The sequence below is a fragment of the Oncorhynchus mykiss genome, chromosome 13, assembly GCF_013265735.2.
Source record: "Oncorhynchus mykiss isolate Arlee chromosome 13, USDA_OmykA_1.1, whole genome shotgun sequence".
NCBI lineage: Eukaryota > Metazoa > Chordata > Actinopteri > Salmoniformes > Salmonidae > Oncorhynchus > Oncorhynchus mykiss.
Window position 1 is genome coordinate 68,164,213 of NC_048577.1, and position 26,048 is coordinate 68,190,260.

A 26,048-nucleotide genomic window follows, 5' to 3' on the forward strand; every position below is an offset into this window, starting at 1 on the left:
TGGAACGAGCTGCAACAAACACTCAAACTGGACAGTTGTATCTCCATCTCTTCATTCAAAGACTCAATCATGGACACTCTTACTGACAGTTGTGGCTGCTTTGCGTGATGTATTGTTGTATCTACCTTCTTGCCCTTTGTGCTGTTGTCTGTGCCCAATAATGTTTGTACCATGTTTTGTTGCTACCATGTTGTTGTCATGTTGTGTTGCTACCATGCTGTGTTGTCATGTGGTGCTGCCATGCTGTGTTGTTGTCTTAGTTCTCTCTTCATGTAGTGTTGTGTTTTGTCTCTTGTCGTGATGTGTGTTTTGTCCTACATATTTTTTATTTATTTATATTTTTAATCCCAGACACTGTCCCCACGAGGCCTTTTGCCTTTTGGTAGACCGTCATTGTAAATAATAATGTGTTCTTAACTGACTTGCCTAGTTAAATAAAGGTTAAATACAATTAAAATAAAAATGTCAGGAAGTACACTGACATTCCAATTTTCTTCAATGCTTCTTAATGAGGTTTACCTTCTGAATTGATTGAAATTTAAATGGAATTGACCACAACCACGCTGTGCCCACTGACCACCAGAGGAGCCTGCTAAGGGGAGGATGAACGGCTCACAATCAGGGCTGGAATGAAGTGAATGGAATTGTATGTGTTTGATGCATTTGATACCATTCTATTATTTTTTATTCCAGCCATTATTATGAGCCTGTCCTCCATGCCACCAGCCACCACTGCTGACCACAGACCAGAAACCAGACAAACAGTAACTGGCAACCCACGGAAACATTAGTCTGGTCCCAGATCTGTGTGTGCTTTAGACAACTCCTTTAGATATACAGTGGGGCAAAAAAGTATTTAGTCAGCCACCAATTGTGCAAGTTCTCCCACTTAAAAAGATGAGAGGCCTGTAATTTTCATCATAGGTACACTTCAACTATGACAGAAAAATGAGGGGAAAAAATCCAGAAAATCACATTGTAGGATTTTTAATGAATTTATTTGCAAATTATGGTGGAAAATAAGTATTTGGTCACCTACAAACAAGCAGGATTTCTGGCTCTCACAGACCTTCTTTAAGAGGCTCCTCTGTCCTCCACTCGTTACCTGTATTAATGGCACCTGTTTGAACTTGTTATCAGTATAAAATACACTTGTCCACAACCTGTCACACTCCAAACTCCACTATGGCCAAGACCAAAGAGCTGTCAAAGGACACCAGAAACAAAATTGTAGACCTGCACCAGACTGGGAAGACTGAATCTGCAATAGGTAAGCAGCTTGGTTTGAAGAAATAAACTGTGGGAGCAATTATTAGGAAATGGAAGACATACAAGACCACTGACAATCTCCCCCGATCTGGGGCTCCACTCAAGATCTCACTCCGTGGGGTCAAAATGATCACAAGAACGGTGAGCAAAAATCCCATAACCACACGGGGGGACCTAGTGAATGACCTGCAGAGAGCTGGGACCAAAGTAACAACGCCTACCATCAGTAACACACTACGCCGCCAGGGACTCAAATCCTGCAGTGCCAGATGTGTTCCCTTGCTTAAGCCAGTACATGTCCAGGCCCGTCTGAAGTTTGCTAGAGAGCATTTGGATGATCCAGAATAAGATTGGGAGAATGTCATATGGTCAGATGAAACCAAAATATAACTTTTTGGTAAAAACTCAACTCGTTGTGTTTGGAGGACAAAGAATGCTGAGTTGCATCCAAAGAACACCATACCTACTGTGAAGCATGGGGGTGGAAATATCATGGGGCTGTTTTTCTGCAAAGGGACCAGGACGACTGATCCGTGTAAATGAAAGAATGAATGTCTCAAGGAGACGACACCTGCGAGGGTAAAAAAAAAAAAAACGCCCTGTTAAGAACTCTTTTTATTTATTTTTTATACTTTTTATATCTTGATTTTTAAAAAAATATATATTGACTTTCAATGTATCGTGAGATTTTGAGTGAAAACCTCCATCAGCAAGGGCATTGAAGATGAAACGTGGCTGGGTCTTTCAGCATGACAATGATCCCAAACACACTGCCCGGGCAACGAAGGAGTGGCTTCGTAAGAAGCATTTCAAGGTCCTGGAGTGGCCTAGCCAGTCTCCAGATCACAACCCCATAGACAATCCTTTGGAGGGAGTTGAAAGTCCGTGTTGCCCAGCAACAGCCCCAAAACATCACTGCTCTAGAGGAGATCTGCATGGAGGAATGGGCCAAAATGCCAGCAACAGTGTGTGAAAACCTTGTGAAGACTTACAGAAAACGTTTGACCTCTGTCATTGCCAACAAGGGGTATATAACAAAGTATTGAGATTAACTTTTGTTATTGACCAAATACTTATTTTCCACCATAATTTGCAAATAAATTCATTAAAATCCTACAATGTGATTTTCTGTATTTTTTTTCTCTCTCATTTTATCTGTCATAGTTGAAGTGTACCTATGCTAAATTACAGGCCTCATCTTTTTAAGTGGGAGAACTTGCACAATTGGTGGCTGACTAAATACTTTTTTGCCCCACTGTATGTATGATATGATGTTGGTAGAATGTTGAAGTTGGGATAGTAGTAAGGATCCTACCAGGGATTATTTATGTATGCTGTTGATAGTTGATAGTCGGGATAGTAGTAAGGATCCTACCAGGGATTATTTATGTATGATGTTGGTAGAATGTTGAAGTTGGGATAGTAGTAAGGATCCTACCAGGGATTATTTATGTATGCTGTTGATAGTTGATAGTCGGGATAGTAGTAAGGATCCTACCAGGGATTATTTATGTATGCTGTTGATAGTTGATAGTCGGGATAGTAGTAAGGATCCTACCAGGGATTATTTATGTATGATGTTGGTAGAATGTTGAAGTTGGGATAGTAGTAAGGATCCTACCAGGGATTATTTATGTATGCTGTTGATAGTTGATAGTCGGGATAGTAGTAAGGATCCTACCAGTGATTATTTATGTATGATGTTGGTAGAATGTTGAAGTTGGGATAGTAGTAAGGATCCTACCAGGGATTATTTATGTATGCTGTTGATAGTTGATAGTCGGGATAGTAGTAAGGATCCTACCAGTGATTATTTATGTATGATGTTGGTAGAATGTTGAAGTTGGGATAGTAGTAAGGATCCTACCAGGGATTATTTATGTATGCTGTTGATAGTTGATAGTCGGGATAGTAGTAAGGATCCTACCAGTGATTATTTATGTATGATGTTGGTAGAATGTTGAAGTTGGGATAGTAGTAAGGATCCTACCAGTGATTATTTATGTATGATGTTGGTAGAATGTTGAAGTTGGGATAGTAGTAAGGATCCTACCAGGGATTATTTATGTATGATGTTGGTAGAATGTTGAAGTTGGGATAGTAGTAAGGATCCTACCAGTGATTATTTATGTATGATGTTGGTAGAATGTTGAAGTTGGGATAGTAGTAAGGATCCTACCAGTGATTATTTATGTATGATGTTGGTAGAATGTTGAAGTTGGGATAGTAGTAAGGATCCTACCAGGGATTATTTATGTATGATGTTGGTAGAATGTTGAAGTTGGGATAGTAGTAAGGATCCTACCAGGGATTATTTATGTATGATGTTGGTAGAATGTTGAAGTTGGGATAGTAGTAAGGATCCTACCAGGGATTATTTATGTATGATGTTGGTAGAATGTTGAAGTTGGGATAGTAGTTAGGATCCTACCAGGGATTATTTATGTATGATGTTAGTAGAATGTTGAAGTTGGGATAGTAGTAAGGATCCTACCAGGGGTTATTCATGTATGATGTTGGTAGAATGTTGAAGTTGGGATAGTAGTAAGGATCCTACCAGGGATTATTAATGTATGATGTTGGTAGTTGATAGTTGGGATAGTAGTAAGGATCCTACCAGTGATTATTTATGTATGATGTTGGTAGAATGTTGAAGTTGGGATAGTAGTAAGGATCCTACCAGGGATTATTTATGTATGATGTTGGTAGAATGTTGAAGTTGGGATAGTAGTAAACGGCTGGTGTGTAAATGACTAAGATTAAAACCTCCCGTCAATTAGGGAGCTTTGTTTCATTATTGTGTGTTTATTTCTTCCTGCAGTTTTTAAGGATTCTGTATGGAGGAATGGTCTAAAATCACTCCCAAAGTATTCTACAAAAAGGCTCAGTGCCGTCATGACTACATGTTCATGTGATTGCCTAAAATAACCTGAATGTTTTTGTCTGTTAGTAATGTTTTATTTCTAAGAGATAATGAATAAAATGGAACAAAAGACATTCAATAATGAATTGTCACTGTGTTAATAACCACAACCAACATGTTGGATCTCTGTTTAGTTGTCACTGTGTTAATAACCACAACCAACATGTTGGATCTCTGTTTAGTTGTCACTGTGTTAACCACAACCAACATGTTGGATCTCTGTTTAGTTGTCACTGTGTTAATAACCACAACCAACATGTTGGATCTCTGTTTAGTTGTCACTGTGTTAATAACCACAACCAACATGTTGGATCTCTGTTTAGTTGTCACTGTGTTAACCACAACCAACATGTTGGATCTCTGTTTAGTTATCACTGTGTTAATAACCACAACCAACATGTTGGATCTCTGTTTAGTTGTCACTGTGTTAACCACAACCAACATGTTGGATCTCTGTTTAGTTGTCACTGTGTTAATAACCACAACCAACATGTTGGATCTCTGTTTAGTCACTGTGTTAATAACCACAACCAACATGTTGGATCTCTGTTTAGTTGTCACTGTGTTAATAACCACAACCAACATGTTGGATCTCTGTTTAGTTGTCACTGTGTTAATAACCACAACCAACATGTTGGATCTCTGTTTAGTTGTCACTGTGTTAATAACCACAACCAACATGTTGGATCTCTGTTTAGTTGTCACTGTGTTAATAACCACAACCAACATGTTGGATCTCTGTTTAGTTGTCACTGTGTTAATAACCACAACCAACATGTTGGATCTCTGTTTAGTTGTCACTGTGTTAATAACCACAACCAACATGTTGGATCTCTGTTTAGTTGTCACTGTGTTAATAACCACAACCAACATGTTGGATCTCTGTTTAGTTGTCACTGTGTTAACCACAACCAACACGTTGGATCTCTGTTTAGTTATCACTGTGTTAACCACAACCAACATGTTGGATCTCTGTTTAGTTGTCACTGTGTTAACCACAACCAACACGTTGGATCTCTGTTTAGTTGTCTGTGTTAATAACCACAACCAACATGTTGGATCTCTGTTTAGTTGTCACTGTGTTAACCACAACCAACATGTTGGATCTCTGTTTAGTTGTCTGTGTTAATAACCACAACCAACATGTTGGATCTCTGTTTAGTTGTCACTGTGTTAACCACAACCAACATGTTGGATCTCTGTTTAGTTATCACTGTGTTAATAACCACAACCAACATGTTGGATCTCTGTTTAGTTATCACTGTGTTAACCACAACCAACATGTTGGATCTCTGTTTAGTTGTCACTGTGTTAATAACCACAACCAACATGTTGGATCTCTGTTTAGTTGTCACTGTGTTAATAACCACAACCAACATGTTGGATCTCTGTTTAGTTGTCACTGTGTTAACCACAACCAACATGTTGGATCTCTGTTTAGTTGTCACTGTGTTAACCACAACCAACATGTTGGATCTCTGTTTAGTCACTGTGTTAATAACCACAACCAACATGTTGGATCTCTGTTTAGTTGTCACTGTGTTAATAACCACAACCAACATGTTGGATCTCTGTTTAGTTGTCACTGTGTTAACCACAACCAACATGTTGGATCTCTGTTTAGTTGTCACTGTGTTAATAACCACAACCAACATGTTGGATCTCTGTTTTTTTGTCACTGTGTTAACCACAACCAACATGTTGGATCTCTGTTTAGTTGTCACTGTGTTAACCACAACCAACATGTTGGATCTCTGTTTAGTTGTCACTGTGTTAACCACAACCAACATGTTGGATCTCTGTTTAGTTGTCACTGTGTTAACCACAACCAACATGTTGGATCTCTGTTTAAGGGTCAGTGTTCGATAATGAGTCTCTCTGGGGAGAGAGAGGAGGGGCGCCCTGCCTCTAAAATGAGTCTCTCTGGGAAACATGGCACCAAATCTAAGAGGTGAGATGACAATTTTGTTTAAGAACTTATGAAAAGTTTATATCCAAAATGCTGTATCCACCATTTCTTCACATTTGTGTTTTTTACATCAGAAATTAAGGCTTATAAGTACCTTCAATGTATGTGTAGAATATTACTGTTCTAAGATTTTTTTATTCATAGATTTTAGTGTATGACCTTTTCTCCTAAACGTCCACTGAGCGGTGCAGAGAGACCATTCAAATGTGTGCAGACTTGTTACAACTTCAGCTGTAAACACAACGTGATTTTGTCCGTCTGTGACCAAGAGAAAGTGGTCAGTTAAATTATATGAAATTATTTAGTATTTTATTTTATTTTTTCATTTTGAGGGCAGAAAATTTGGCTGAGAACACCACAGCAAGATGAAACAAAAAATGGCTGCATTCTCTAGATCCATTTCATTTGAGCCATAGAGCCCCACAGTGGAGGTGTTATGGGTATTATAACACCTAGCGATCAAACAGGGAAATTGTTCCAATAGTTTTTCCACCATTACATTTTCCCATACGGATCTGTGGAAACACTTAAAATCAGTCACATGCACCGAATACAACAGGTGTAGTAGACCTTACAGTGAAATGCTGAATACAACAGGTGTAGTAGACCTTACAGTGAAATGCTGAATACAACAGGTGTAGTAGACCTTACAGTGAAATGCTGAATACAACAGGTGTAGTAGACCTTACAGTGAAATGCTGAATACAACAGGTGTAGTAGACCTTACAGTGAAATGCTGAATACAACAGGTGTAGTAGACCTCACAGTGAAATGCTGAATACAACAGGTGTAGTAGACCTTACAGTGAAATGCTGAATACAACAGGTGTAGTAGACCTTACAGTGAAATGCTGAATACAACAGGTGTAGTAGACCTTACAGTGAAATGCTGAATACAACAGGTGTAGTAGACCTTACAGTGAAATGCTGAATACAACAGGTGTAGTAGACCTTACAGTGAAATGCTGAATACAACAGATGTAGTAGACCTTACAGTGAAATGCTGAATACAACAGATGTAGTAGACCTTACAGTGAAATGCTGAATACAACATGTGTAGTAGACCTTACAGTGAAATGCTGAATACAACAGGTGTAGGTAGACCTTACAGTGAAATGCTGAATACAACAGGTGTAGTAGACCTTACAGTGAAATGCTGAATACAACAGATGTAGTAGACCTTACAGTGAAATGCTGAATACAACAGATGTAGTAGACCTTACAGTGAAATGCTGAATACAACAGGTGTAGGTAGACCTTACAGTGAAATGCTGAATACAACAGGTGTAGTAGACCTTACAGTGAAATGCTGAATACAACAGATGTAGTAGACCTTACAGTGAAATGCTGAATACAACAGGTGTAGTAGACCTCACAGTGAAATGCTGAATACAACAGATGTAGTAGACCTTACAGTGAAATGCTGAATACAACAGGTGTAGGTAGACCTTACAGTGAAATGCTGAATACAACAGGTGTAGTAGACTTTAGAGTGAAATGCTGAATACAACAGGTGTAGTAGACTTTAGAGTGAAATGCTGAATACAACAGGTGTAGGTAGACCTTACAGTGAAATGCTGAATACAACAGGTGTAGTAGACCTTACAGTGAAATGCTGAATACAACAGGTGTAGTAGACCTTACAGTGAAATGCTGAATACAACAGGTGTAGTAGACCTTACAGTGAAATGCTGAATACAACAGGTGTAGTAGACCTTACAGTGAAATGCTGAATACAACAGGTGTAGGTAGACCTTACAGTGAAATGCTGAATACAACAGGTGTAGTAGACCTTACAGTGAAATGCTGAATACAACAGGTGTAGTAGACCTTACAGTGAAATGCTGAATACAACAGGTGTAGTAGACCTCACAGTGAAATGCTGAATACAACAGGTGTAGTAGACCTTACAGTGAAATGCTGAATACAACAGGTGTAGTAGACCTTACAGTGAAATGCTGAATACAACAGGTGTAGTAGACCTTACAGTGAAATGCTGAATACAACAGATGTAGTAGACCTTACAGTGAAATGCTGAATACAACAGGTGTAGTAGACCTTACAGTGAAATGCTGAATACAACAGGTGTAGTAGACCTTACAGTGAAATGCTGAATACAACAGGTGTAGTAGACCTTACAGTGAAATGCTGAATACAACAGGTGTAGTAGACCTCACAGTGAAATGCTGAATACAACAGGTGTAGTAGACCTTACAGTGAAATGCTGAATACAACAGGTGTAGTAGACCTTACAGTGAAATGCTGAATACAACAGGTGTAGTAGACCTTACAGTGAAATGCTGAATACAACAGGTGTAGTAGACCTTACAGTGAAATGCTGAATACAACAGGTGTAGTAGACCTTACAGTGAAATGCTGAATACAACAGATGTAGTAGACCTTACAGTGAAATGCTGAATACAACAGATGTAGTAGACCTTACAGTGAAATGCTGAATACAACATGTGTAGTAGACCTTACAGTGAAATGCTGAATACAACAGGTGTAGGTAGACCTTACAGTGAAATGCTGAATACAACAGGTGTAGTAGACCTTACAGTGAAATGCTGAATACAACAGATGTAGTAGACCTTACAGTGAAATGCTGAATACAACAGATGTAGTAGACCTTACAGTGAAATGCTGAATACAACAGGTGTAGGTAGACCTTACAGTGAAATGCTGAATACAACAGGTGTAGTAGACCTTACAGTGAAATGCTGAATACAACAGATGTAGTAGACCTTACAGTGAAATGCTGAATACAACAGGTGTAGTAGACCTCACAGTGAAATGCTGAATACAACAGATGTAGTAGACCTTACAGTGAAATGCTGAATACAACAGGTGTAGGTAGACCTTACAGTGAAATGCTGAATACAACAGGTGTAGTAGACTTTAGAGTGAAATGCTGAATACAACAGGTGTAGTAGACTTTAGAGTGAAATGCTGAATACAACAGGTGTAGGTAGACCTTACAGTGAAATGCTGAATACAACAGGTGTAGTAGACCTTACAGTGAAATGCTGAATACAACAGGTGTAGTAGACCTTACAGTGAAATGCTGAATACAACAGGTGTAGTAGACCTTACAGTGAAATGCTGAATACAACAGGTGTAGTAGACCTTACAGTGAAATGCTGAATACAACAGGTGTAGGTAGACCTTACAGTGAAATGCTGAATACAACAGGTGTAGTAGACCTTACAGTGAAATGCTGAATACAACAGGTGTAGTAGACCTTACAGTGAAATGCTGAATACAACAGGTGTAGTAGACCTTACAGTGAAATGCTGAATACAACAGGTGTAGTAGACCTTACAGTGAAATGCTGAATACAACAGGTGTAGTAGACCTTACAGTGAAATGCTGAATACAACAGGTGTAGTAGACCTTACAGTGAAATGCTGAATACAACAGGTGTAGTAGACCTCACAGTGAAATGCTGAATACAACAGGTGTAGTAGACCTTACAGTGAAATGCTGAATACAACAGGTGTAGTAGACCTTACAGTGAAATGCTGAATACAACAGGTGTAGTAGACCTTACAGTGAAATGCTGAATACAACAGGTGTAGTAGACCTTACAGTGAAATGCTGAATACAACAGGTGTAGTAGACCTTACAGTGAAATGCTGAATACAACAGATGTAGTAGACCTTACAGTGAAATGCTGAATACAACAGATGTAGTAGACCTTACAGTGAAATGCTGAATACAACATGTGTAGTAGACCTTACAGTGAAATGCTGAATACAACAGGTGTAGGTAGACCTTACAGTGAAATGCTGAATACAACAGGTGTAGTAGACCTTACAGTGAAATGCTGAATACAACAGATGTAGTAGACCTTACAGTGAAATGCTGAATACAACAGATGTAGTAGACCTTACAGTGAAATGCTGAATACAACAGGTGTAGGTAGACCTTACAGTGAAATGCTGAATACAACAGGTGTAGTAGACCTTACAGTGAAATGCTGAATACAACAGATGTAGTAGACCTTACAGTGAAATGCTGAATACAACAGGTGTAGTAGACCTCACAGTGAAATGCTGAATACAACAGATGTAGTAGACCTTACAGTGAAATGCTGAATACAACAGGTGTAGGTAGACCTTACAGTGAAATGCTGAATACAACAGGTGTAGTAGACTTTAGAGTGAAATGCTGAATACAACAGGTGTAGTAGACTTTAGAGTGAAATGCTGAATACAACAGGTGTAGGTAGACCTTACAGTGAAATGCTGAATACAACAGGTGTAGTAGACCTTACAGTGAAATGCTGAATACAACAGGTGTAGTAGACCTTACAGTGAAATGCTGAATACAACAGGTGTAGTAGACCTTACAGTGAAATGCTGAATACAACAGGTGTAGTAGACCTTACAGTGAAATGCTGAATACAACAGGTGTAGGTAGACCTTACAGTGAAATGCTGAATACAACAGGTGTAGTAGACCTTACAGTGAAATGCTGAATACAACAGGTGTAGTAGACCTTACAGTGAAATGCTGAATACAACAGATGTAGTACACCTTACAGTGAAATGCTGAATACAACAGGTGTAGTAGACCTTACAGTGAAATGCTGAATACAACAGGTGTAGTAGACCTTACAGTGAAATGCTGAATACAACAGGTGTAGTAGACCTTACAGTGAAATGCTGAATACAACAGGTGTAGTAGACCTTACAGTGAAATGCTGAATACAACAGGTGTAGTAGACCTTACAGTGAAATGATGAATACAACAGATGTAGTAGACCTTACAGTGAAATGCTGAATACAACAGGTGTAGGTAGACCTTACAGTGAAATGCTGAATACAACATGTGTAGTATACCTTACAGTGAAATGCTGAATACAACAGATGTAGTAGACCTTACAGTGAAATGCTGAATACAACAGGTGTAGTAGACCTTACAGTGAAATGCTGAATACAACAGGTGTAGTAGACCTTACAGTGAAATGCTGAATACAACAGGTGTAGTAGACCTTACAGTGAAATGCTGAATACAACAGGTGTAGTATACCTTACAGTGAAATGCTGAATACAACAGATGTAGTAGACCTTACAGTGAAATGCTGAATACAACAGGTGTAGTAGACCTTACAGTGAAATGCTGAATACAACAGGTGTAGTATACCTTACAGTGAAATGCTGAATACAACAGATGTAGTAGACCTTACAGTGAAATGCTGAATACAACAGATGTAGTAGACCTTACAGTGAAATGCTGAATACAACAGGTGTAGTAGACCTTACAGTGAAATGCTGAATACAACAGGTGTAGTAGACCTTACAGTGAAATGCTGAATACAACAGGTGTAGTAGACCTTACAGTGAAATGCTGAATACAACAGGTGTAGTAGACCTTACAGTGAAATGCTGAATACAACAGATGTAGTAGACCTTACAGTGAAATGCTGAATACAACAGGTGTAGGTAGACCTTACAGTGAAATGCTGAATACAACAGGTGTAGTAGACCTTACAGTGAAATGCTTACTTACGAGTCCTTAAACAACAATGCAGTTTTAAAAAATTCAAATAAGAGTTAAAAGTAACAAGTAATTAAAGAGCAGCAGTAAAATAACAATAGCGAGACTATATACAAGGAGGTACCATTACAAAGTCAACGTGCGGTGGCACCAGTTAGTCGAGGTAATATGTCCATGTAGGTAGGTGTTTAAAGTGACTCTGCAAAGGAGTGGGGACAATGCAAATAGTCTGGGTAGCCATTTTTTTTTAGATGTTCACGAGTCTTATGGCTTGGGGGTAGAAGCTGTTTAGAAGCCTTTTGGACCAAGATTTAACATGCTGATAGAAATTTGATAAGACTGATTTAAGTTTCCCTGCATTAAAATTCCCAGCCACTAGGAGCGTCGCCTCTGGGTGAGCGTTTTCCTGTTTGCTTATGGCGGAATACAGCTCATTCAGTGCGGTCTTAGTGCCAGCCTCTGACTGTGGTGGTATGTAGATAGTGTGGTCTACAGCTTATCATGAGATACTCTATCTCAGATGAGCAAAACCTTGAGACTTCCTTAGATATCGTGCACCAGCTGTTATAAAAATAGTCCGCCGCCCCTTGTCTTACCAGATGCCGCTGTTCTATCCTGCCGGTGCAGTGTATAACCAGCCAGCTGTATGTTGATAATGTCGTCGTTCAGCCACGTCTCCGTGAAGCATAAGATATTACAGTTTTGAATGTCCCGTTGGTAGTTTAACCTGCGTAAGTCATCGATTTTATTTTCCAAAGATTGCGTGTTTGCTAGCAGAATGGAAGGCAGGGGGAGTTTATTAGATCGCCTACGAATTCTCAGAAGGCTTCAGGCTCGTCGGGCTCTTAAAGGAAAAAAAGGATTCTGCCACATTTTGTTACCTTTGCCCTGAATAACAGGTTGCCACTGCTCCAAAGCATTTATATGTGGTTCAGGAACCACTGACTAGCTGTATGTTTCTATTATCCAGATACCTGCTGGTACCTCTTAACTGGTTAGGACAGCTCATGAGTTTATTATCCAGACACCTTCTGGTACCTCTTAACTGGTTAGGACAGCTCATGAGTTTATTATCCAGATACCTGCTGGTACCTCTTAACTGGTTAGGACAGCTCATGAGTTTATTATCCAGACACCTTCTGGTACCTCTTAACTGGTTAGGACAGCTCATGAGTTTATTATCCAGACACCTTCTGGTACCTCTTAACTGGTTAGGACAGCTCATGAGTTTATTATCCAGACACCTGCTGGTACCTCTTAACTGGTTAGGACAGCTCATGAGTTTATTATCCAGACACCTTCTGGTACCTCTTAACTGGTTAGGACAGCTCATGAGTTTATTATCCAGATACCTGCTGGTACCTCTTAACTGGTTAGGACAGCTCATGAGTTTATTATCCAGATACCTGCTGGTACCTCTTAACTGGTTAGGACAGCTCATGAGTTTATTATCCAGACACCTGCTGGTACCTCTTAACTGGTTAGGACAGCTCATGAGTTTATTATCCAGACACCTGCTGGTACCTCTTAACTGGTTAGGACAGCTCATGAGTTTATTATCCAGATACCTGCTGGTACCTCTTAACTGGTTAGGACAGCTCATGAGTTTATTATCCAGATACCTGCTGGTACCTCTTAACTGGTTAGGACAGCTCATGAGTTTATTATCCAGACACCTTCTGGTACCTCTTTAAAAAAAATGTTTAGGCCTAGGTGTCACGCTAGCGGGACAACTTCCGGTGAAACTGGAGGGCGTGCAATTCAAAAAAATAATCATAAAAATGATCGATATTAAACATTTTAGGTACATATAGTGGTCTTATATCGGTTGAAAGCTTAAATTCTTGTTCATCTAACTGCACTGTCCGATTTACAGTAGCTATTACAGCGAAAACATGCGATTGTTTGAGGACAGCACCCCACATCAAAATATTTTTCTTGCGGCACAGGTTTCATAAATTCACAAATAGCGATTTAAATATTCACTTACATTTAGAAACAAAACATGCCAATTTGAAAAATAAGCCACATGAGTTTTTTGAGCGAGAAATAAGGTGACTTTCGAGTAGTAAGACTGTATAAAAGCAACAGATACCATTAATAAGAAGGGGCTAGAAGAGTCTTATATGGTGAGCTACTGACGGCTAGGACAGGCAAGACCCATACTATTGTAGAGGACATAATTCTTCCTGCTGCCGCGGATATGGCTGGGACAATGGGGAAAGGCCAACAAAAACTATACAGACAATGCCTTCATCAAACACTGTTTCACGACGCATCAGTGACATGGCAGGAGATGTTTTGAAACAATTACTGCTTCACATACAAGCCAGTGAATTCTATGTGTTACAGCTGGATGAGTCAACAGACGTAGCGGGCCTGGCACATGTCTGTTACGTTTATGGGGTCTATTAAGGAAGACATCCTCTTCTGCAAACCACTGGAAACCAGGACAACAGGAGAGGATATTTACTGGACAGCTTTGTGACATCAAATAGACTTTGGTGGTCAAGATGTGTTGGTATCTGTACTGATGGTGCAAAAGCCATGACAGGGAGACATAGTGGACTGGTAACGTGTGTAAGCTGTTGTTCCCTACAGGGAGACATAGTGGACTGGTAACGTGTGTAAGCTGTTGTTCCCTACAGGGAGACATAGTGGACTGGTAACGTGTGTAAGCTGTTGTTCCCTACAGGGAGACATAGTGGACTGGTAACGTGTGTAAGCTGTTGTTCCTTACAGGGAGACATAGTGGACTGGTAACGTGTGTAAGCTGTTGTTCCCTACAGGGAGACATAGTGGACTGGTAACGTGTGTAAGCTGTTGTTCCCTACAGGGAGACATAGTGGACTGGTAACGTGTGTGAGCTGTTGTTCCCTACAGGGAGACATAGTGGAAGGAGGACAACAGTTCATATTAAATAAATAAAAATCCCCATGTTAATCTTCCTCGGTGTGTTTAAATAAAGTTCCTGTGTGTTAAGTCTTGGGCTGATTTATTCCCTTCTAACTGGGGGCGGAGTTAGTGAGGCACAAACCAGTAAAATACGTAGAGGAGGGTCGCTCTCCTTCACACACGGAGGTCTGAGACATGCGTTAGAATATTAACAGTTTCAAGTGCAACGTTAATAAGGATTGTTTTAGAAAACAGATCTGAGATTTAACGATGCTCCTACGAAGGTTCTAAAAATGAAGGTAGCCTTAAAATGCTTTTGGGAAACCAGGCCCTGGATAAGAGCATCTGCTAAATTACTAAAATGTTGAATGGAAATATTTATTTATATTTATTTATTACTGTATTGAATAGTTATTTTTTAATATGTGTACAGTTCTTTATTATAAATGTAGTTATTTGTTACATTTGACAGTGTAAAACCTAGCAGTACTACTTATTTCTCTGAGAGTGAGGCAGATATTTAGCATTTCGAAAAATAACATGATTATTTGTCTCTGAAAAGAAACCATCAAGTGATTAGATTTTAAACAAATACATGTCTGTCATTGAACAATCGCCATGATTAGCTCGTGAAAAAACACACCAATCTCTTTCAGAATTTCTTGAAACAATAAAGCTAATTTACCAACATTTCTGGAAATGGATAAACAGCGTTTTGGAATGAAACTCCTCTTATGTTTCCCCATCTGAGCTCAGAGTAGATGAGAGATGGAATGTTTGTCTCTGTTGTGTTGAAGTCCAATCAAGCAGAAGGGACCAGCCTCCCCTGTACCCAGCGGTCTGTCCATGAAGAGTGACCAGTCTATGATTCAACCTCTACAGTTTGGAGAGGGAGACTTTTCTACTGAAGAAAGGTAAGAAGAACTCATGGGTCATGGTCAGGGAGTTAAACAACACTGTCTGTAGTAATTTCTCCTCTCCCATTTTCCCATTTCTGTTTGTTGTTTTCATAATCCATAGGCAAACCATTTTTTCAACCTACAACAATATCAAACAAACACAACATTCCCTCCCTGTGTGTGTGTATGACAAAGTGTGCACTCCCTGGAGGAGATGTAATCTCTATCCTGATTGCCTAGTCACTTTTACCCCTACCTACATGTACATATTACCACAACTACCTGGTACCCCTGCACATTGACTCAGTACTGGTACTCCTTATAGTCTCATTATTACCTCAACTACCTGGTACCCCTGCACATTGACTCAGTACTGGTACTCCTTATAGTCTCATTATTACCTCAACTACCTGGTACCCCTGCACATTGACCCAGTGTGTTTAAATAAAGGACTGGTACTCCTTATTTCCTCGATATTGTTATTTTATTGTGTTACCATCTCCTTATTTATCCGATTTTTCGTACTTTTTAAATGCATTGTTGGAAAGGGCTCGTAAGTAAGTATTTCACACTAAAATGTACATCTGTTATCATTCCCTGTGTGTGTGTGAGTGCACTCCCTGGATGAGGTAATCTCATCTTTTGTCCACAGAAACCAACAGGAGAGATCAGAGTCAAAGATTCTCAGTGGTCAGTCTTCCCAGAGTCATCAAACAGACCTGGCCTCTATATTCAGTGTATGTGGTCCTGTTATGTACATTTGTTTTTGTTTACCTCCAGTAAAGTTGATCTGTCAATCATTCATTAATGTGTTCATGAGAAAGTATTTCTTATCTTGCTTAAATGATTTAATTTATTTATTTCAGTTGCTTGAAGAGAATATTATGACATTTGTGAAGAACGAGCTGAAGATGTTCAAGAGGTTTCTTAATCCAGAACTCCCACAAGGCTTTGAGAGTCAGAAGCAGGATAAGGAAGTGGTGGAAGCTGAAGATGAGAAGCAGGAGAGCAGTGCCAGAGAGGGGGCTCTGAAGATCACACTGCACATCCTGAGGAAAATGAACCAGAAGGAGCTTGCTGACACACTGGAGAAAAGTTAGAGCTGTCTGCCTCATGTTGAATGCTGTTTTACAACAAACATTTAAAATCTGTAGCTAAAGTACAGCTAAAGGAGCTGTGTAACTCAATGATATTGTAGCAGCCTTAACAAAACACCTAGTGACCTCATCAAGTAGCAGCAGCGATGTGTTGATTAATTTAGACAGAAGAGACAGATAATTATTATTCATTAACTATTCCACCAATTAAACCAATAATAATATAATCAGTCAAACCAGTGTGCAATTCATTATGAAAACATTAACACATTTATACAGCCAGGTAAGATAATAAATTATAATAATGTACAACTTTAGGCATTGAAACAGATGTAATATTGATATCCTGTGTTTCATTTCTAGATTCAGATGAGCTTGCTGTGATTTGCCAACGTGAACTCAAATCTCATCTAAAGAAGAAGTTTCAATGTGTATTTGAGGGGATCGCTAAACAAGGAAACCCAATACTTCTCAATAAGATCTACACAGAGCTCTACATCACAGAGGGGGGAACAGGAGAGGTCAATAATGAACATGAGCTGAGACAGATTGAGACAACAACCAGGAAACAAGCAAGACCAGAGACTGCAATCAAATGTAACGACATCTTCAAACCCTTAACTGGACAAGACAAACTTATCAGAACTGTGTTGACAAAGGGAGTTGCTGGCATTGGAAAAACAGTCTCTGTGCAGAAGTTCATTCTGGACTGGGCTGAAGGAAAAGCAAATCAGGATGTCCAATTTGTATTTTCATTCCCTTTTCGGGAGCTGAATTTGATGAAAGGGGAAAAACACACTTTGATTGAACTTCTCAATCACTTCTCAATGGAAACCAAACAATCAAGGATCTCCAATTATGACAAGTACAAAGTTCTGTTCATCTTTGATGGTCTGGATGAGTGCCGACTGCCCCTAGACTTCCAGAAGAACAAGATCTGTTGTGACGTCACCAAGTCAACCTCAGTGGATGTTCTGCTGACAAATCTCATCAAGGGAAATCTGCTTCCCTCTGCTCTCCTCTGGATAACTACCCGACCTGCAGCAGCCAATAAGATCCCCCCTGAGTGTGTTGACCAGGTGACAGAGGTACGAGGGTTCAATGACCCACAGAAGGAGGAGTACTTCAGGAAGAGATTCAGTGATGAGGACCTGGCCAGCAGAATCATCTCACACATAAAGACATCAAGGAGCCTCCACATCATGTGCCACATTCCAGTCTTTTGTTGGATTTCTGCAATAGTACTTGAACCAATGCTGAAACATAAGAGAGAAGAGATGCCCAAGACTCTGACTGAGATGTACACACACCTTGTGGTGTTTCATACCAAACAGAAGAATGAAAAGTATATTGGGAATGAAGAGAGAGGTCCACACTGGAATAAAGAGAGCATTCTGTCACTGGGAAAACTGGCTTTTCAACAGCTTCTGAATCACAATCTGATTTTCTATGAAGAAGACCTGAAAGAGGCTGGCATTGATGTCAATGAAGCCTCAGTGTACTCAGGATTGTGCACACAGATCTTTAAAGAGGAATGTGGGCTGTACCAGGACAAGGTGTACTGCTTCGTACATCTGAGCATTCAGGAGTTTCTGGCTGCTGTATATGTGTTCCTCTCATTCATCAACAACAATGAAAATATATTGGAGGATCCTCAGTCAACATCCAGCAATTGTTTTTACTTTTCTTTGCTGTTCAGAAACAAGCCTGGAGTTACTTTCTACAAGAGTGCTGTGGATGAAGCCTTACAAAGTGAGACAGGAAACCTGGACCTTTTCCTCCGCTTCCTTCTGGGTCTCTCACTGGAGTCCAATCAGAAGTACTTACGAGGTCTACTGACAAAGACAGGAAGCAGCTCACAGAGCCATGAAGAAACAGTCAAGTACATCAAGAAGAAGATCAGGGAGAATCCCTCTCCAGAGAGGTGCATCAATCTGTTCCACTGTCTGAATGAACTGAAGGACAATTCTTTAGTGGAGGAAATCCAAAACTACCTGAGATCAGGAAGTCACTCAGAAGCCAAACGTTCACCTGCACAGTGGTCAGCTCTGGTCTTTGTGTTGCTGACTTCAGAAAAGGAGCTGGATGTGTTTGACCTGAAGAAATACTCCAGATCAGAGGAAGGTCTTCTGAGGCTGCTGCCAGTGGTCAAAGCCTCCAGAGCTGCTCTGTGAGTACATAACAAGACATTTAAATACTAATAAGCAGAATTAAATACTCAGATGAGGAGGGAAATGAGAGGAAAAATATGTACTATAATATGTATATATAATATTATATTGAAATACATATTGAATCAGTGCATTGGTGTTCACATTAGTATAACAAAATGACCATACAATTATAAGAGACAGAATATGAATCTATATGTTGTTTGAGAGAATAAACCAAATGCATCTGCCATTGTCCTTCTACACTACTGGTGTTAAATGAACAGTGTGTTTGTGAAATCATGATGATCTCTTTATCAGGCTGTCAGGCTGTGGACTCACAGAGGAAGGCTGTGCTTCTCTGGTCTCAGCTCTGGAGTCAAACCCCTCACACCTGAGAGAGCTGGACCTGAGTAACAATGACCTGAAGGATTCAGGAGTGAAGCTGCTCTCTGCTGGACTGGGGATTCCCCACTGTAAACTGGAGACGCTGAGGTCAGTATTCCTCAACAAGTGATAACTGTTCACCAGATCCACATGTGTTTACCAGGCACATAGTCCACACCATATGTGTTTACCAGACACATAGTCCACATCATATGTGTTTACCAGACACATAGTCCACATCATATGTGTTTACCAGACACATAGTCCACATCATATGTGTTTACCAGACACATAGTCCACATCATATGTGTTTACCAGACACTTAGTCCACATCATATGTGTTTACCAGACACATAGTCCACATCATATGTGTTTACCAGACACTTAGTCCACATCATATGTGTTTACCAGACACTTAGTCCACATCATATGTGTTTACCAGACACTTAGTCCACACCATATGTCTTTACCAGACACATAGTCCACACCATATGTGTTTACCAGACACACATAGTCCACATCATATGTGTTTACCAGACACTTAGTCCACACCATATGTGTTTACCAGACACATAGTCCACACCATATGTGTTTACCAGACACACATAGTCCACATCATATGTGTTTACCAGACACACATAGTCCACATCATATGTGTTTACCAGACACTTAGTCCACATCATATGTGTTTACCAGACACTTAGTCCACACCATATGTGTTTACCAGACACATAGTCCACACCATATGTGTTTACCAGACACACATAGTCCACATCATATGTGTTTACCAGACACACATAGTCCACATCATATGTGTTTACCAGACACACATAGTCCACATCATATGTGTTTACCAGACACTTAGTCCACATCATATGTGTTTACCAGACACACATAGTCCACATCATGTGTTTACCAGACACTTAGTCCACATCATATGTGTTTACCAGACACTTAGTCCACACCATATGTGTTTATCAGACACATAGTCCACATCATATGTGTTTACCAGACACACATAGTCCACATCATATGTGTTTACCAGACACTTAGTCCACACCATATGTGTTTACCAGACACTTAGTCCACATCATATGTGTTTACCAGACACTTAGTCCACACCATATGTGTTTACCAGACACTTAGTCCACACCATATGTGTTTACCAGACACATAGTCCACATCATATGTGTTTACCAGACACTTAGTCCACATCATATGTGTTTACCAGATACATAGTCCACACCATATGTGTTTACCAGACACACATAGTCCACATCATATGTGTTTACCAGACACTTAGTCCACATCATATGTGTTTACCAGACACACATAGTCCACATCATATGTGTTTACCAGACACTTAGTCCACATCATATGTGTTTACCAGACACTTAGTCCACATCATATGTGTTTACCAGACACTTAGTCCACATCATATGTGTTTACCAGACACTTAGTCCACATCATATGTGTTTACCAGACACAGTCCACATCATATGTGTTTACCAGACACATAGTCCACATCATGTGTGTTTACCAGACACATAGTCCACACCATATGTGTTTACCAGACACATAGTCCACACCATATGTGTTTACCAGACACATAGTCCACACCATATGTGTTTACCAGACACACATAGTCCACATCATATGTGTTTACCAGACACACATAGTCCACATCATATGTGTTTACCAGACACACATAGTCCACATCATATGTGTTTACCAGACACTTAGTCCACATCATATGTGTTTACCAGACACACATAGTCCACATCATGTGTTTACCAGACACTTAGTCCACACCATATGTGTTTACCAGACACTTAGTCCACATCATATGTGTTTACCAGACACTTAGTCCACACCATATGTGTTTACCAGACACTTAGTCCACACCATATGTGTTTACCAGACACATAGTCCACATCATATGTGTTTACCAGACACTTAGTCCACATCATATGTGTTTACCAGATACATAGTCCACACCATATGTGTTTACCAGACACACATAGTCCACATCATATGTGTTTACCAGACACTTAGTCCACATCATATGTGTTTACCAGACACACATAGTCCACATCATATGTGTTTACCAGACACTTAGTCCACATCATATGTGTTTACCAGACACTTAGTCCACATCATATGTGTTTACCAGACACTTAGTCCACATCATATGTGTTTACCAGACACTTAGTCCACATCATATGTGTTTACCAGACACAGTCCACATCATATGTGTTTACCAGACACATAGTCCACATCATGTGTGTTTACCAGACACATAGTCCACACCATATGTGTTTACCAGACACATAGTCCACACCATATGTGTTTACCAGACCCTTAGTCCACACCATATGTGTTTACCAGACACATAGTCCACATCATATGTGTTTACCAGACACTTAGTCCACATCATATGTGTTTACCAGACACTTAGTCCACACCATATGTGTTTACCAGATACATAGTCCACATCATATGTGTTTACCAGACACACATAGTCCACATCATATGTGTTTACCAGGCACATAGTCCACACCATATGTGTTTACCAGACACATAGTCCACATCATATGTGTTTACCAGGCACATAGTCCACACCACATGTGTTTACCAGACACTTAGTCCACATCATATGTGTTTACCAGACACTTAGTCCACATCATATGTGTTTACCAGACACTTAGTCCACATCATATGTGTTTACCAGACACAGTCCACATCATATGTGTTTACCAGACACATAGTCCACATCATGTGTGTTTAACAGACACATAGTCCACACCATATGTGTTTACCAGACACATAGTCCACACCATATGTGTTTACCAGACCCTTAGTCCACACCATATGTGTTTACCAGACACATAGTCCACACCATATGTGTTTACCAGACACATAGTCCACATCATATGTGTTTACCAGGCACATAGTCCACACCACATGTGTTTACCAGGCACATAGTCCACACCACATGTGTTTACCAGGCACATAGTCCACACCATATGTGTTTACCAGGCACATAGTCCACACCATATGTGTTTACCAGGCACATAGTCCACACCACATGTGTTTACAAGGCACATAGTCCACACCATATGTGTTTACCAGACACATAGTCCACACCACATGTGTTTACCAGACACATAGTCCACACCATATGTGTTTACCAGGCACATAGTCCACACCATATGTGTTTACCAGACACATAGTCCACACCATATGTGTTTACCAGACACATAGTCCACACCATATGTGTTTACCAGACACATAGTCCACACCATATGTGTTTACCAGACACTTAGTCCACACCATATGTGTTTACCAGACACATAGTCCACATCATATGTGTTTACCAGACACATAGTCCACATCATATGTGTTTACCAGACACATAGTCCACACCATATGTGTTTACCAGACACATAGTCCACACCATATGTGTTTACCAGACACTTAGTCCACACCATATGTGTTTACCAGGCACATAGTCCACACCACATGTGTTTACCAGACACATAGTCCACATCATATGTGTTTACCAGACACATAGTCCACATCATATGTGTTTACCAGACACATAGTCCACATCATATGTGTTTACCAGACACATAGTCCACATCATATGTGTTTACCAGACACATAGTCCACATCATATGTGTTTACCAGACACATAGTCCACATCATATGTGTTTACCAGACACATAGTCCACACCATATGTGTTTACCAGACACATAGTCCACACCATATGTGTTTACCAGACACATAGTCCACACCATATGTGTTTACCAGACACATAGTCCACACCATATGTGTTTACCAGACACATAGTCCACATCATATGTGTTTACCAGACACATAGTCCACATCATATGTGTTTACCAGACACATAGTCCACACCATATGTGTTTACCAGACACATAGTCCACATCATATGTGTTTACCAGACACTTAGTCCACATCATATGTGTTTACCAGACACACATAGTCCACATCATATGTGTTTACCAGACACATAGTCCACATCATATGTGTTTACCAGACACATAGTCCACACCATATGTGTTTACCAGACACATAGTCCACATCATATGTGTTTACCAGACACATAGTCCACATCATATGTGTTTACCAGACACACATAGTCCACATCATATGTGTTTACCAGACACTTAGTCCACATCATATGTGTTTACCAGACACTTAGTCCACACCATATGTGTTTACCAGACACATAGTCCACATCATATGTGTTTACCAGACACATAGTCCACACCATATGTGTTTACCAGACACACATAGTCCACATCATATGTGTTTACCAGACACACATAGTCCACATCATATGTGTTTACCAGACACACATAGTCCACATCATATGTGTTTACCAGACACTTAGTCCACATCATATGTGTTTACCAGACACACATAGTCCACATCATGTGTTTACCAGACACTTAGTCCACATCATATGTGTTTACCAGACACTTAGTCCACACCATATGTGTTTATCAGACACATAGTCCACATCATATGTGTTTACCAGACACACATAGTCCACATCATATGTGTTTACCAGACACTTAGTCCACACCATATGTGTTTACCAGACACTTAGTCCACATCATATGTGTTTACCAGACACTTAGTCCACACCATATGTGTTTACCAGACACTTAGTCCACACCATATGTGTTTACCAGACACATAGTCCACATCATATGTGTTTACCAGACACTTAGTCCACATCATATGTGTTTACCAGATACATAGTCCACACCATATGTGTTTACCAGACACACATAGTCCACATCATATGTGTTTACCAGACACTTAGTCCACATCATATGTGTTTACCAGACACACATAGTCCACATCATATGTGTTTACCAGACACTTAGTCCACATCATATGTGTTTACCAGACACTTAGTCCACATCATATGTGTTTACCAGACACTTAGTCCAAATCATATGTGTTTACCAGACACTTAGTCCACATCATATGTGTTTACCAGACACAGTCCACATCATATGTGTTTACCAGACACATAGTCCACATCATGTGTGTTTACCAGACACATAGTCCACACCATATGTGTTTACCAGACACATAGTCCACACCATATGTGTTTACCAGACCCTTAGTCCACACCATATGTGTTTACCAGACACATAGTCCACATCATATGTGTTTACCAGACACTTAGTCCACATCATATGTGTTTACCAGACACTTAGTCCACACCATATGTGTTTACCAGATACATAGTCCACATCATATGTGTTTACCAGACACACATAGTCCACATCATATGTGTTTACCAGGCACATAGTCCACACCATATGTGTTTACCAGACACATAGTCCACATCATATGTGTTTACCAGGCACATAGTCCACACCACATGTGTTTACCAGACACATAGTCCACACCATATGTGTTTACCAGACACATAGTCCACACCATATGTGTTTACCAGACACATAGTCCACATCATATGTGTTTACCAGGCACATAGTCCACACCACATGTGTTTACCAGGCACATAGTCCACACCACATGTGTTTACCAGGCACATAGTCCACACCATATGTGTTTACCAGGCACATAGTCCACACCATATGTGTTTACCAGGCACATAGTCCACACCACATGTGTTTACCAGGCACATAGTCCACACCATATGTGTTTACCAGACACATAGTCCACACCACATGTGTTTACCAGACACATAGTCCACACCATATGTGTTTACCAGGCACATAGTCCACACCATATGTGTTTACCAGACACATAGTCCACACCATATGTGTTTACCAGACACACATAGTCCACATCATATGTGTTTACCAGACACATAGTCCACACCACATGTGTTTGGACAGTGAAGTTACTGTTATAAATGTGGTGCCATGCTGCAGCATTGTTTATTTGAGATGGACTGTTTCATATTGGTTTTACAGTTTAGAAATGAAAGCACTTTATGTATCTAGTTCTCCCATTTGAAGAAGTTGTAATTCTTTGGAGAAATTCACTTATATTGTAATAAAGTAGACAAAAGTTTAGTATGTGTTCCCATATTCCTTACCTTCAGTGATTACATCAAGCTTATGACTCTACAAACTTGTTGAATGCATTTGCAGTTTGTCTTGGTTGTGTTTTGGATAATGTTTTTCTCAATAGACACTGAATGTGAATGTCATTTTGGAGTGACTTCACTTGTATTGTAAGTAAGAATAGATTATGTTTCTGAACACTTTTACATTCATGTGGATGCTACCACGATTTAAGAATAATCATGAATGAAATCATGAATAATGATGATTGAGAAAGTTAGAGGTTCAAAGATCACCCCCAATCCCGCCTCTGTTATTGGTCATTGTGAGAGGTTAGCTTTTGTAACTTAAAAAAAAAGTTATCTTAATCAGGGCATCATCATTATTAGTATTGTTTATAAACATGTTCACGTTATTTTTTACTTCAGTCATCACCCACCATTCAGTTACTATTGGGAAAAATATAACCCAAAACACAACTAAAACAACCTGCAAATGCAACCAATGAGTTTGGGATGAAATACTAAACTTTTTACTACTTTAATATACTATTAAAGTATTCAACACCATAGTGCCCTCCAAGCTCGTCATCAAGCTCGAGACCCTGGGTCTCGACCCCGCCCTGTGCAACTGGGTACTGGACTTCCTGACGGGCCGCCCCCAGGTGGTGAGGGTAGGGTAGGCAACAACATCTCCTCCCCGCTGATCCTCAACACTGGGGCCCCACAAGGGTGCGTTCTGAGCCCTCTCCTGTACTCCCTGTTCACCCACGACTGCGTGGCCACGCACGCCTCCAACTCAATCATCAAGTTTGCGGACGACACAACAGTGGTAGGCTTGATTACCAACAACGACGAGACGGCCTACAGGGAGGAGGT

At 40.0% G+C, this 26,048-nt stretch overlaps 2 protein-coding genes across 3 annotated transcripts in view; both read left to right on the forward strand.

Moving 5' to 3' along the window:
* Positions 1 to 26,048, forward strand: part of LOC110485296 (NLR family CARD domain-containing protein 3-like) — a 373,592-nt gene that overhangs the window by 261,245 nt on the left and 86,299 nt on the right. The gene's annotated exons all lie outside the window — the stretch shown is intronic.
* The window catches only part of LOC118938462 (NLR family CARD domain-containing protein 3-like), a 31,915-nt gene that overhangs the window by 942 nt on the left and 4,925 nt on the right, over positions 1 to 26,048 (forward strand). The window contains exons 2-6 of one of the 2 annotated variants that reach the window (XM_036942479.1): positions 6,046 to 6,143; positions 15,354 to 15,470; positions 16,108 to 16,192; positions 16,322 to 16,550; positions 16,916 to 18,722. In XM_036942479.1, coding sequence (XP_036798374.1) covers positions 6,061 to 6,143; positions 15,354 to 15,470; positions 16,108 to 16,192; positions 16,322 to 16,550; positions 16,916 to 18,722 — 2,321 coding nt within the window. In that variant the 5' untranslated portion in view covers positions 6,046 to 6,060. Of the gene's footprint in view, positions 1 to 6,045; positions 6,144 to 15,353; positions 15,471 to 16,107; positions 16,193 to 16,321; positions 16,551 to 16,915; positions 18,723 to 26,048 lie in introns of those variants that run through there. The other variant, XM_036942480.1, reaches the window with a different exon arrangement.